Source organism: Betta splendens, chromosome 2 (assembly GCF_900634795.4).
Source record: "Betta splendens chromosome 2, fBetSpl5.4, whole genome shotgun sequence".
NCBI classification, from domain to species: domain Eukaryota; kingdom Metazoa; phylum Chordata; class Actinopteri; order Anabantiformes; family Osphronemidae; genus Betta; species Betta splendens.
Window position 1 is genome coordinate 28381376 of NC_040882.2, and position 12603 is coordinate 28393978.

Genomic DNA, 12603 nt, shown 5'->3' on the forward strand with positions numbered 1-12603 from the left:
AGGATATTGCTTAGTGATTCTATTAAATGTTTTGTTTGTAAATTTAGCATCTCCAATATTCCAATATTTCTAGGAAAATTACGAATAGAATCAAATCTTGTAAACCTTCCGGAGAAAACAATCTGGCCACATAACACAAATTAACCCTGTAAAGTTTCAGCAAATCCCAATAACGTTAGTCAGAAATAACATTAATACTCAAGTTTCACATTTCACACAATAGGTCACCACACTGAGCAAGTAATATATAACCGAGAGTAACTAGTCTACACACACTACAGAGTCAGGCTCAACACCTTTCTACAAACGTAGCCAAATTAGAAGTGTCAGGGGACGGATGAATCGGCCCCACATGCACGGCACAGGAGACTGTGAGGTGGAAGAGGTGGAATTGATCCGATTTAATAGACTTACAGGTTTCCAGGAAAACAGGATTCACAGGAAAACAAGCAAGGTGGTAAGCAGGAGCAGGCAGGATCAGTGGTCACAAAACAGGCAAGGTCAGAACGGGGGTATCTACGGCGACGGTACCAAAGGGCTAGGCTATGACGAGGTCCACAAACAGGCAAGGTCAGAACCGGGGTATCTACGGCGACGGTACCAAAGGGCTAGGCTAAGACGAGGTCCACAAACAGGCAAGGTCAGAACCCGGGTATCTACGGCGACGGTACCAAAGGGCTAGGCTAAGACGAGGTCCACAAACAGGCAAGGTCAGAACCGGGGTATCTACGGCGACGGTACCAAAGGGCTAGGCTAAGACGAGGTCCACAAACAGGCAAGGTCAGAACCGGGGTATCTACGGCGACGGTACCAAAGGGCTAGGCTATGACGAGGTCCACAAACAGGCAAGGTCTGGCAACAAGGTCTATACACAAGAATCGCTGGAAAGACCACCTGCATCACTACAATCTGGCGGAGGTCTGAGGTGAGTACTGGTGGTAAAATACCTGAACTGATTGTCTATTGCCGACAGGTGATGTGAAAATCGACCGGAAGTAAAGCTACTGTAGCACATGACATTGAAGATCAACAAAACCCGGAAGTAATGCTAAATAAAACAGGGAATGACCGTTGTGCAAATGTCCACACTGAAGTTGTGACAAGAAGTAGCGGGGCTGTCCACAATTCAAATCAAACAAATCCAACCGTCGTACATGAAGTCGGAGACCGGGGCCAGACAGATGCAAACAGAGAGTCCACCATGACACACTGACAACTGGAGGAGTCTCCATCCTCCACTTAAATAGTCCCCCAGTTAATGATGTTCCCGGAAAGAAACAGCTGCTCAGTGCCGCCCTCTGAGGTTGGGAGGAGACTCACAACATCTTATCTCTTATCTCCATGTATGCTTTCTGTATAAACCCTTTAAAAAATTCTATTCAATCCTACTGATTTCTATTCAAAAACTTTTAGAGCGTAAATAAATAGTCTGGATATAAAAAACTACTAATTCTAAATTTACTGTTGAAATTTAGTGTTGATTTGAGAAACATCCCAATAATTTATGCCTTCTCTATATGTTTCTATGTTCATGTCAGTGTGTTCTCTGTTTTCTGACCCGTCGTCCTCTGTTGTCTCAGTGGTTTAGCAGATTTTGATGAGATCCTTGGGTCTGGATCGAACAGGATCTGGTTCTTCTTGATTAGAACGGTCACATTATGATTCTGACCGCTCTGGCAGTGCTGTTGTTTTCTCCTTCATTCTTTTTCATGGACCTTTCTCACACCGGCTGGTGTAAACTTCCATCACCTTCAGTTCTTTGAAGAGTCAGCAGCTGTTCTTCCATCTCCCAGTCACCAACACCTTCCTGTCTTCACTTTTGAGCATTTGTTGCATCTTCTCTTTTGTTCTGATTTTGGTGCCTGTAATCAACAAACACCTGCTGGAAGAAAATCCTTTTTTCCTGGAAGGAGCAGTTAGTTAGAGTCTTGGTCTGTTTCCTGCACAGAGGTCAGAGAGAGGTCAGAGAGTGTCCTTTCTCCCCCACTGTGGGTCTTCTGCAACTATCAGCTTTTGTTGGTCCCAGATTCCTGTAGAGATGATGTCTCCTTGGTGGATCAAAGCTCCTCACACAGAGACAGCAGGTACAGATCCCTGATTCCTCCCCTACGTGCTAATTTCTCCCCATTGTTCACTTTCTTTCTAAAAACGAATCTTACTACAGATTTCCATATGTTCTTAACTCCCCCTTTCTTCTTCGTTCTTCTTGCCAACTTCCTCGTCTCCTGCTTCATTGATTATTGAGGTAATCTGGTCGTTTCCATCAGCCTTCTGACGCAATGAGCAGACACATTGTACCATTACAACACTGAAGTGATAGTCGCTGGAAATCGGCCTCCATACGCCTATGTATTTATTGCATCAAAAAACATTTTGCAGTTGCTATTTGCAGCTAAAATAGTCATTTACCACATTAGCAGTGTATACAGTGTATTTCTGAATAGTTTGAAGCTATTTTCATTGCAAAAAACTGTGCTTTACTGTCAATAACAGGACATTTCTGAGTGACCCCAAACTTTTGAACTGTAGTGTAGACAATATGGAGGAATGTGAGTGTCCCTTCATTCTTACATACTACCCAATGTCGTTTTGGTTAACCCCTATGCAAAATCAGTGCAAAAATTCCTTTTAAAGGTACAAATTAAACATGCAGCTTTGTGATGCTTGACACTATAAATACAAGTTTTTTCTCATCGAACATGTTTCCTGATTTCCACTGACACTAAAGACACTAAACTGAGTTTGTTCGAAAGTGACTTGCGTTAAGGTCTACAGGTTTTGACAGAGATGTGTGTAAATATGATATAATATTATTCTTATGTCTAGAAAAGCGCAGTTAGAAACAAAACACTGCTGTAGTTTACTTTTCATTCATACAGAGGATTTTATGTAAGTTACAAATATTGCAGGGTTTTGTTTGAAGACTGTAGAAAACGATGGAGCTGAAGCTTGTGGCCTCTGGTTCACATCATCTGCTCTGACGACCTCGGCTTGACGCCTTCTGATTGGCTGCTTGTGTGGTGGGAGTGGAGCCAGACGCCTGCAAATAAGAGTATCATCACCATCATCTGTTTGGGCCGGAGGGAGGTGCAGGAGCTAAACCCGTCGTGAGGAGCTGGCTGCTGAAGAAAGCAGGAAGATCTGGGGACAGTGTTTATTCCACATCTCGTGTTGTTGGTGGAAGAAATGGTCCTGTTACACTGAGTGGTTCATTCTCAAAAGAAGAACTAGAAAAAAACCTGCAGTGTGACGAATGCGTCATAGGTTGTGTGTTCTCTGACCAACTTCCAACCATACACTATTAATAAATTAGTAAAATGCTGATGAGCATAAACATCTAAGGAATTCTTGCTGCAATGAACACTAAGGCGGGAAGGAACTCTTAAGACCGACGATGGTTAAATATGCTTCCTCACCCGTCCTCCTCCTCTTCCTCGTCCAGAGAACACAGTGGTCATTCCATTGTGTGCAGGAACATGATGGAGGGAACGCCTCCGGTGCTGTTTTAGCTCAGAGAGCAGCTCAGGGCTGGACAGCGAGAGACGAGCTGCAGACAAACCAGACAAACAGCAGGTGGTGAGAGGAGCCCAGATGCTGCAGAAGAACCCTGGAAGGGAGACTATCCTGCGTCACACTGAGCCATTGTTCGTTGCAGCAGGAAGTTGTGTTCACTTGATTTTTCATGGCCTCGTGCTTCCGTCCGCCTTCAGGGGAAGAATCTCCTGCATCCAGTCAGCTCACCTGGCCTGTTGCTGTGGTGAGGAGACGGTGAAGGTGAGGAGGACGAGGAGCTCCGGGGTGAGGAAGAGGGGGTGAAAGGGGAGGGCGGGGGCGACGAGGAAGAAAAAAGGGAAAGAGGGGAGAAAGGAGAGCCGACGATGCTGGATTCACTGGTTTTTCTGCGCAACTCAACTTTGTTCTGACTCTCTGGAAATCAAAGGAGAGAGAATTTAGTGTCTGAGGTGGTTTAACGCTGGGATGTATTTGGTTTTACGTTGTTCGCTGATTGAAGCCTAACATAGGATCAACATGTCTCTCCATAGTTGCTTTGTTTTTCTGCTCGTTACTTGTTGCCCTGATCTTTGTGACTGTCACCTCGTAGAAACGCAGCTTGCAGCTCTGGACTTTGCAGAGACAGACGAGGAAGAGGAGCAGGAGGAGCCGATGAAGACGGGAGGAGCTGAGTTTCCTGTGGTGGCGTCTCTGAGGTGGAGTTGGCTGATGATGAAGACGACTTCATGCTGAAGCTTCAGCGGGTTCATTCATTCAGCAGCTGCAACCACCAGTAAAAACATCCACTCGCTGCTGCTGAGTCAAACCATCATTACCATTCATTACATCATTCCATCACCCCATGGCGCCAGTCTGAGCCGAAGCGAAGCCTCTGGTTCTCCTCACCTGTCGTCTGCCTCCCACTTCTTCCACTTTGTACTTACTGGTCTGGAGCTGCAGCTTTTCAGTGTGTTGGAGCTGACGGACGAGGACGAGGCAGACGGCACTGCTCTGCTCTGAAAACTTCATCCAAAGGTTCACATTAATTATTGACATGCCTTTATGACCCCGTTGCCATGGATACCAGGAAAGAGAGAGAGTGGTGGACTTTTAACCCAAGGACAGAGATCTGACCCTGGCTCAGCCTGAACTCTGACTCATTCTTTCCTTTTAAAGACGTTTGCTCAGTCAGACGATCGTTAATGAGACTGAACACGAGTAATCACTGCTGATATTTATTACATACAACATAATATCCACTAGCAAATTTACAAACACAACTACAGTAGTAAACATTTGTTTTTTTCTAAAAAGAACCCAACGTCCCGTTTCGTGTTTATCCACTTGATACCTTTACAAACAAAAAAGCCACAAGTCAAAACTCTGACTCTGCAGGAGACGAGTTGATGCCATATTTAACAATGTGGAATGAAACAGAAGCAAAACTTCCCACTTTGGATAAAGGTTTAACAGTAACTGAGCCAATAGACTCTGCTCTGGCTGGTGACTCAGACTCTCCACCTGTTCAGATGAGTCTATGTATGTCCAGCCATAACCGACTCATCAGCCCATCATCTCCATCACCGTGGTGACGAGGCAGCAGTCACAAGGTCCACTTCAAACACCTGCAAAGACAAAGAAAAAGTACCATTTAACATGTTAGAAGAATAATTCATAAACTGTGAAATAGATTTTTTGTGAACATTGATTTTCAAATCGATTCTGTTATGAAACTATTTAAATTCATTAGATTCCACTCTGTTGTTTTGCTAGATTCCTTTTTATAGCATCTTTTTTGCATCATCAAGAACTTCTTGAAAATGTATTTATTGAGAGAAGGATGAAGTTAGTAAACTAAACAGAATTAGGTTCCATCACCTCTCCGTCTAAACTTCTGTGAAACGTGAGGAACCTGCTCATACCTGGTCTCTCGGTGTGTACACAGACACTTGCTGCTGCAGTAGCGCCCCCCGCAGGTGGTACAGGTGTAGTGTGAGGGGAACCCACAGACGCAGCAGAAATGACGGGGGGGCAGCGATGAAGGCGGCGCCGCTGCTGACAAGTAGTTAGGCTCAGCCTTCTCCGACAGATTCTATCAATCGGAGAGCAGAGGGGTCAAGGGTCAAAGCCGACTGTCGACCAATCACAGAGCAGGAGACTCCAAAGTGTCTAACTGACCTCCTCTTCCAACAATGTGGTGAAGTTCTTCCTAAACCTTTGCTTGAAGTGGTCGCCCCTCGTCTTCCTCTTCTTCTTCTCTGCATAAAAACAAAGCACAACGTCATTTATTCTAAAGGTTGAGTCACGTCAATTGGATTTTTTCTTTTCATCCATCCATTTTCATCCGCTTATCCGGGGCCGGGTCACGGGGGCAGCAGTCTGAGCAGAGAGTTCCGCACTTCCTTCTCCCTGGACACTTCTGTCCAGGGGTTTTCTTTTCAGTAGAATCAGAATAAGAATAAGAATGAGAATAAGAAAACCTTTAATAGTCCCGCAGTGGGGAAATTACCTCTCACAACAGCAGTACAGATGAGCAAGAATACAGGTACAGAACAGTTTGTGTTGGCACAGTACAAAGCAGTACAGTACAGTTAGAGTGAGTATGAGGTCATTGCAGGGTTATTGCACAGTAATGGGTATAAGATTTGTACCGGTAACAATATACATGATTGTTCACAGATATACACAAATATTGTGCAGAGCAGGTTGCTATATAAACCACTGATGCAGTGGGTGAGTGACTGTGGTGGGACGTGGTCAACAGTTCTGATTGTACAGTCTGACAGCAGCAGGTAGGAAGGATCTACGATATCTCTCCTTCACACAGCGAGGGTGGATCAGTCTGCTACTGAAGCTGCTCTCCAGAGCAGACAGTGAGTCCTCCAGTGGGTGAGAGTCCTGGTCCATGATGGATGTCAGTTTAGCCAGGACCCTTCTCTCACCCACCTCCTGCACCGTGTCCAGAGTGCAGCCCAGGACAGAGCTGGACGTCTTGATGACCCTGTCCAGTCTCTTCCTGTCCCTCACTGTGATGCTGCTGCCCCAGCAGACCACACGTACAGGACGGCTGATGCCACCACAGAGTCATAGAAGGTCTTCAGGAGTGGCCCCCTCACTCCAAAAGACCGCAGTCTCCTCAGCAGGTAGAGTCTGCTCTGACCCTTCCTGTACAGTGCATCCGTGTTATGAGTCCAGTCCAGTTTTTTGTTCAGATGCACTCCCAGGTACTTGTAAGAGTCCACTCTCTCTATGTCCCTTCCCTGGATGTGCATCAGTGGTATGACAGCAGGCTGCTGTCTGCAGAAATCCACCACCATCTCCTTCGTTTTCCCTGCATTGATCAGGAGGTGGTTCCGCTGGCACCAGTCCACAAAGTTCTGAGTGAGTCCTCTGTACTCTGCATCGTCATCATCGGTGATCAGTCCGACGATCGCAGAGTCATCAGAGAACTTCTGCAGAACACAGCTGTCCGTGTCGTGTCTGAAGTCTGACGTGTAGAGGGTGAAAAGGAAGGGGGCCAGTACAGTCCCCTGTGGGGCCCCCACACTGCAGGTCAGAGTGTCAGACACACAGTCCCTGGCTCTCACAAACTGAGGCCTGTTTGTGAGATAGTCCATAATCCACTCCGTCAGATGAAGGTCCACACCAGCCTCCTCCAGTTTGTGTTTCAGAAGCATCGGCTGGATGGTGTTGAAGGCACTGGAGAAGTCAAAGAACATGATCCTCACAGTGCTGCCGGGCTTTTCTAGGTGGGAAAGGGCTCGATGTAGGAGGAAGATGACAGCGTCGTCTACTCCTATGCCGTGTCGGTAGGCGAATTGCAGCGGGTCCAGGTAGGTTCCCACTGCAGAGCGGAGGTGACCCAGGACCAGTCTCTCCAGTGTCTTCATCAGGTGTGATGTCAGAGCCACTGGTCTGAAGCTGCTGGGGTCTTTGGCGTGCGGTGTCTTGGGTACTGGTACCACGCAGGAGGTCTTCCAGAGCTGTGGTACCACCCTCAGCTTGAGGCTCAGGTTGAAGACATGCTCCATAACTCCACACAGTTCGCCTGCACAGGACTTTATGAGTCTGGAGCTGATGCCGTCTGGTCCAGCTGCTTTCCTGGCCTTGATCTTCCTGAGCTCACTTCTCACCTGGGTGCTGGAGAAGGATAGGGGTGGAGGGAGTGTCTTAGTGTGGTGTGAAGCGAGGGGTTGAGGAAGTGACTCAGTGTGGTGTGAAGTGAGGCGGTGTGGTTGGGATGAGTCACCAGTCGTCAGGGCTGAGGGTAGAGGGCTTTGTGTAAAGGTGTGAAGGGCTGTGGGGGCTGGTAATCCAGTGGTATGAGGTGACAAAAGGTTTGGAGGCAGCTGCTGGGTGGTGTGAGTGGGTGCTTGGTCAAACCTATTAAAGTGTGAGTTCAGCTCGTTGACCCAGCTCAGGTCCCCCTCAGCCTGTGGGTGTGGAGCTTTGAAGCCTGAGATGGTTTTCAGGCTCCTCCACACCTCACTCACATTGTTCTGCTGCAGCTGCTCCTCCATCTTCCTCCTGTAGCTGGACTTCCCCTCACGGATTTTCCTCCTCAGCTCCTTCTGCACCCTCCTCAGCTCCTCCCTGTCCCCTGATTTAAATGCTCTCTTCTTCTCCTTTAGCAGAGCTTTAATATCAGGGGTGACCCATGGTTTGCTGTTGGTGAAACACCGAACCCGCCTGGTGGGAACAGTGTTTTCACAGCAGAAGTTTACGTAGTCCGTTACACAGTCTGTTATTGCGTTAATGTCCTCCCCATGTGGGTCGCAGAGCTCCGTCCACACAGTGGTGTTAAAACAGTCCCTGGGAGCCTCCTCGCTCTCAGCTGTCCACCTCTTCACTGTGCGGGGCACCACCGGCTGCCTGTATACAACAGGTTTATACACGGGCAGGAGATGCAGGATGTTGTGGTCAGCTCTGCCCAGTGGTGGGAGGGAGGATGCAGCGTAGGCCTCTTTGGTGTTGGCATAGAATAAGTCCAGTGTTTTATTGTCTCTGGTGGGGCAGGTCACATACTTGGGTGTATGTAGGCAGAGCAGCTGAAGGAGGTGCATGGTTAAAGTCCCCAGAGATCAGGAAGAGGGCCTGTGGGTGCTGTGTTTGCAGCCTGCTGGTGACTGAGAGCAGGGTCTCAGAAGCTGTGTCAGCGCTAGCGGAGGGTGGGACGTACACAGCAATTATTATAACGTGTGTGAACTCCCGTGGCAGGTAGAATGGCCTCATGCCCACCGCCAACAGCTCAATGTCTCTGTTACACAGCTTCATTTTGACAGTGCACTGTCCTGGAATACACCACCTCGTGTTCACAACCACAGCCAGACCCCCTCCCTTCCTCTTACCGCAGATGAAAATTGTTCAGTGCGACGGTCGAGTCCGGGATGAGTGACGTCAGCCAGGTCTCCGTGAACAGCAGCACGCTGCTCGTTCTGTACTCCGGCTGGTACCTTGTTGGGGAGAGATCTCACGTTCCCCATGATGACGGAGGGGACAGCGGGCCTGAAGCGTCTCGTTTTCTCCCGTCGTAGTTTTCCAGCGCGGCGCCCACGTCGGGACTTCACCAGCACCTCAGCGGTGATCTCGTGTCTGTCTCTGGGCAGAACTACGGCGCTGCGCAGCGCGATCAGCTGCTCCGCGGTGTAAACAATGCGCGCTCTGACCCCGACGCACATCGTAGCTTTAAAACAGCGTTTGTACTGCGCCAAACTTAGAAAAACTATATAAAAGCTGTGCACAGGTTGTGTACACTAATGCTACTAACAACACACTAGAAAGGTAAACTTAAATAAGTAAAGAAAGTAATAAATAGAAGTAAGAGGACAGGAGCTGTTGTGACCAGCAGCCAGCTCGACCGGCGCCGGAGAAAAAAAAAAAAAAAAAGAATCAAGAAAGAAAAAAGAATCATTTCACCAGTTTTAGCTTCTTCACTCTGAAAGAAGTTGGCTGAAGGCCACACATTTATCCTTCAGTAAGCTTTTCCCCTCCAAAGGGCCGGGGGTGAGTAAGTGTCAACGTCCAGGCTCCTCCATCGGTACAGAATCGTTGGTTTTGTCCTTTCTGTTGGACTTGTGAAGTGGTCTTGATCTTTTTTGGAATAGATGAAAGGGCAGCATGATGAATGGAGACAGATTGTGTCTGAGGCCTCCTCTGATGAGAGAGGGTGCGTTAACTTGTACATGTAACGCTTCCCTCACCCCTTTCTCAAACCACTTGTCCTCTGTGATTAGAATGTGAACTTCGTTATCGTCAAACGAGTGGCCATTTTCATTCAGATGGAGATCCACCGCTGAAACTGGGTCTGATGTGTTGTTCCTTCTGTGCAGGTTCCTTCGGTGTAGAGGCTCTTTGGTTTCTCCAATGTACAGCTCTGAGCACTCTTCACTGCACTGGACTGCATAAACAATGTTGCTCTTCTGTTCTTCTGTTTCGGTGTCTGATCCTTTGGGTGAACAAGTTTCTGTCCGAGTGTATTAGTGGGTTTGAAATAAACAAGTTTAGGTAGTTCCCAAAAATCATTTCAACTTTTCTGAAACACCGCTCATGTGAGGAATGACCAGATTCTTCCACTGATCCTGGGTCTCAGGTTGTTCTGTTGTCCTTCTTCAGGACTGTGACACTGCCTTGTTGAAGACCCATCCAGCGCTGCAGGTCTTAAGTGCTGCCTTCAGATGCCTGTCTTCCTTTCTCTTGGCTTCGATGGAAGTGGTGATGTTATGTGCTCTGTGATTGAGGGTCCTGATGACCAAGTTTGTGTTGTAATGGGTGATGTCTGTCAGTGACGTTCCTGGAAATTTCTATTCCTAAACTGTCGTCATTCTCTCCGATGACTGCACAGTCCAAGAAGGCTAACCTGTTGTTCTTTGTGTCTTCTCTGTTAAAACTGCTTGAAACTTGCTCTCCACTGTGTTGATGTGGTCTGTGAAACCCTGCACTTTTTGGATTTTGATTTTCACCCAAGTGTCATCCACATAACTAAACCAGTGTGTTGGGGCAATTCCTGGAAAGGAGTTTGAGAGCCTCTTTCGCCGCTTCGTCCATGTACAGCTTAGCAACAATGGATGACACTGCTGAACCTAGCACGGCCGTGCTGCTGTCTGTAGAAGTCACCTCTTTAGCTGAAATATGTGGTGTTAAGGCACAGATCCAGCAGTGAACATATTCCTCTCTTGCATGGTGAGGTTGGCTTGTGGTGGCTGAGCGCTGGTCAGGGCTGCAGAGACCTTATTTGTTAAACACTACATATGATGATATGATATCATGAGCAGAGTATGGAGGTGACTCAGGTCTCACCAGGCTCCTCTGTCTCACTGAAGGCAGGGAGTCGAGCAGTTGGACCAGGGGGAGGAAGCGATGACAGAGGGTCGTCCTAGAAATGCAAGGTAAACTGGTACTTTTAGTCTACTTCTGTTCTACCTAGGAGACAAACTGTGATAAACTGCTTCTCTGTAAACACATGGACTCTGCACTGAGATTACCTGGAAGTTGTCCTTCTCCAGAGCCTCCAGCTGCCTGGTCAGTCTCCGCTGCCTGGTGGCTTCATCCAGGACTCTACGCTGACCCGCCTCCACCCGAGCTGACAGACAAACACACAGTGTCCGTTATCTCACTGAGGTTGGAGCTGCAACAAAGCAGCAGCTGCTCATTCAGACCAAAACAAGACACATTCTGACACAAAATAACCACAACTAGCTACACAAAACACCATCCTGAACCATTGGGAAAGTCTTTCAAAATGTTCATCCAAAGTGTTTATGACTCTTTAGCTGAGATGAAATAGTTGACAACAATGACTGATTCATTTCTCTATGAAATACCTTTAACTAGAACAGGGGCCACTGGCTGCTCGCTGCAGCCAGTGAATATATATGATATGAAGGGATGACGGGTTTGACTTTATTAGCGTGTGCTCTCTGTTCCTGTTATGTGTCTGATGTTGGAGGCTAAACAAAGAAGGTCATCAGTTAAAAACACAAAGTTTGCTTTTGAACTCTCATTAAAGAGCCTCAGCGGTGGTAGATGTCTCAGCCTTTCTATTCTGACCTTTGACCTTAAACCTAACGACCCGTTAAAACACACAGGTGTTCAAGTCTAACGCCTTGACGGTGTTTTGTCGAGGTAAAACATTGATGAGATTTTTTATAAGCAAGGCTTGTTAAAACAAGACTCAAAAGACAGAATGCAGATGTTTAACATTTTATATTTTATTCACAAAAGATCGCAGCAATAACAGCAGACTTATTCAGTCCTTATTGTCCAGGAGCAACGATCAAACTGCGTCAGATGTCGCCTTATAAAACTGTAAAGACTGTTCAGATCGTGTACAGACGACAAAACATTGTCATGGCATCGACGAGGACAGCAACTCGCTTTTCTCTGCTTCAAACAGCTGCCGTAACTAAGAGCAACCAGTGCGCATTCGGAGGTCGGTCACCAGTTAAACTGGAAACGAGTTCAACTTGAACACAGGCCGTTGCTTAAGGACAATTTGTGTGTATCGTCATCGGTTAAAGATAACGTATCACAGAGACAACGTCTACATCTACAACATTACTATTGCCTGCTGTACCGCAAAAAAGTCGCGTTTTGTTCTGTAATTCTGTTAAAATTGATAACTCTCACCTGAAGCTTTCTTCTCCAGCACCATGTTGGAAATTTCCACTTCCGGTCTGCGGCAGCCGCAAAAGGACCTAAAGGGCGAAGCGCGTTTTAATTCTGCTACAGATGAACAGCAAACTGTAATTTTTGGGCTCTATTTGTTACATCGTCTTTAGGATCTATTCAAACTCCTCAAGTCGACAGTTATTATAGATCCATTCTGACCGAGTCATATGTTCCGATACTTAAGCCGCAGAGAACGATTTTGTTCAGCGTCGCCATCAGGTGGTGCAACCGGGAAGAATCATTTTTGTAGCAACAATGAAAACTGTATGTTTTAACATAATAATTGTTAAACACTTTTGAAATACTATAATAATCTACTGATTATTTGCCGACGTGGTCAATCGATAGTTTGGTCCTAAATGTTCCATCATATTTGTTCGGGTCTGTAAGAAGCTGCTACTGTACTACTTGATTTCAGGCTAAACATGCAATTTAACACATATT

General features: G+C 46.9%; 2 protein-coding genes across 8 annotated transcripts; both read right to left on the minus strand.

The window, feature by feature from the left end:
• Positions 1 to 2320: 2320 nt before the first annotated feature.
• On the minus strand, positions 2321 to 4580 carry LOC114851287 (uncharacterized). 4 transcript variants are annotated; one of them, XM_029143036.3, is made up of 5 exons: positions 4437 to 4580; positions 4096 to 4273; positions 3742 to 3927; positions 3417 to 3547; positions 2321 to 3040 (listed from the first exon to the last, which is right to left on the minus strand). In XM_029143036.3, the coding sequence occupies exons 2-5, from the start codon at positions 4238 to 4240 to the stop codon at positions 2969 to 2971; spliced, it is 534 nt and encodes a 177-aa protein (XP_028998869.1). In that variant the 5' UTR covers positions 4241 to 4273; positions 4437 to 4580; the 3' UTR covers positions 2321 to 2968. The 4 variants fall into 4 exon arrangements, with proteins under 4 accessions (XP_028998869.1, XP_028998872.1, XP_028998871.1 ...); XM_029143039.3 differs by having other exon boundaries at positions 4399 to 4568; XM_029143038.3 differs by having other exon boundaries at positions 4096 to 4305; positions 4399 to 4568.
• Positions 4581 to 4714: 134 nt separating this feature from the next.
• On the minus strand, positions 4715 to 12306 carry znhit1 (zinc finger, HIT-type containing 1). 4 transcript variants are annotated; one of them, XM_029143040.3, is made up of 6 exons: positions 12118 to 12299; positions 10974 to 11071; positions 10789 to 10864; positions 5671 to 5750; positions 5415 to 5584; positions 4715 to 5117 (listed from the first exon to the last, which is right to left on the minus strand). In XM_029143040.3, exons 1-6 carry the CDS (start codon positions 12140 to 12142, stop codon positions 5096 to 5098), a joined length of 471 nt encoding a protein of 156 aa, XP_028998873.1. In that variant the 5' UTR covers positions 12143 to 12299; the 3' UTR covers positions 4715 to 5095. The 4 variants fall into 4 exon arrangements, with proteins under 4 accessions (XP_028998873.1, XP_028998874.1, XP_055370334.1 ...); XM_029143041.3 differs by lacking the exon at positions 10789 to 10864 and having other exon boundaries at positions 12118 to 12306; XM_055514359.1 differs by lacking the exons at positions 4715 to 5117; positions 5415 to 5584; positions 5671 to 5750 and adding an exon at positions 5757 to 10708 and having other exon boundaries at positions 10789 to 10882; positions 12118 to 12157.
• Between the last annotated feature and the right edge of the window lie 297 nt (positions 12307 to 12603).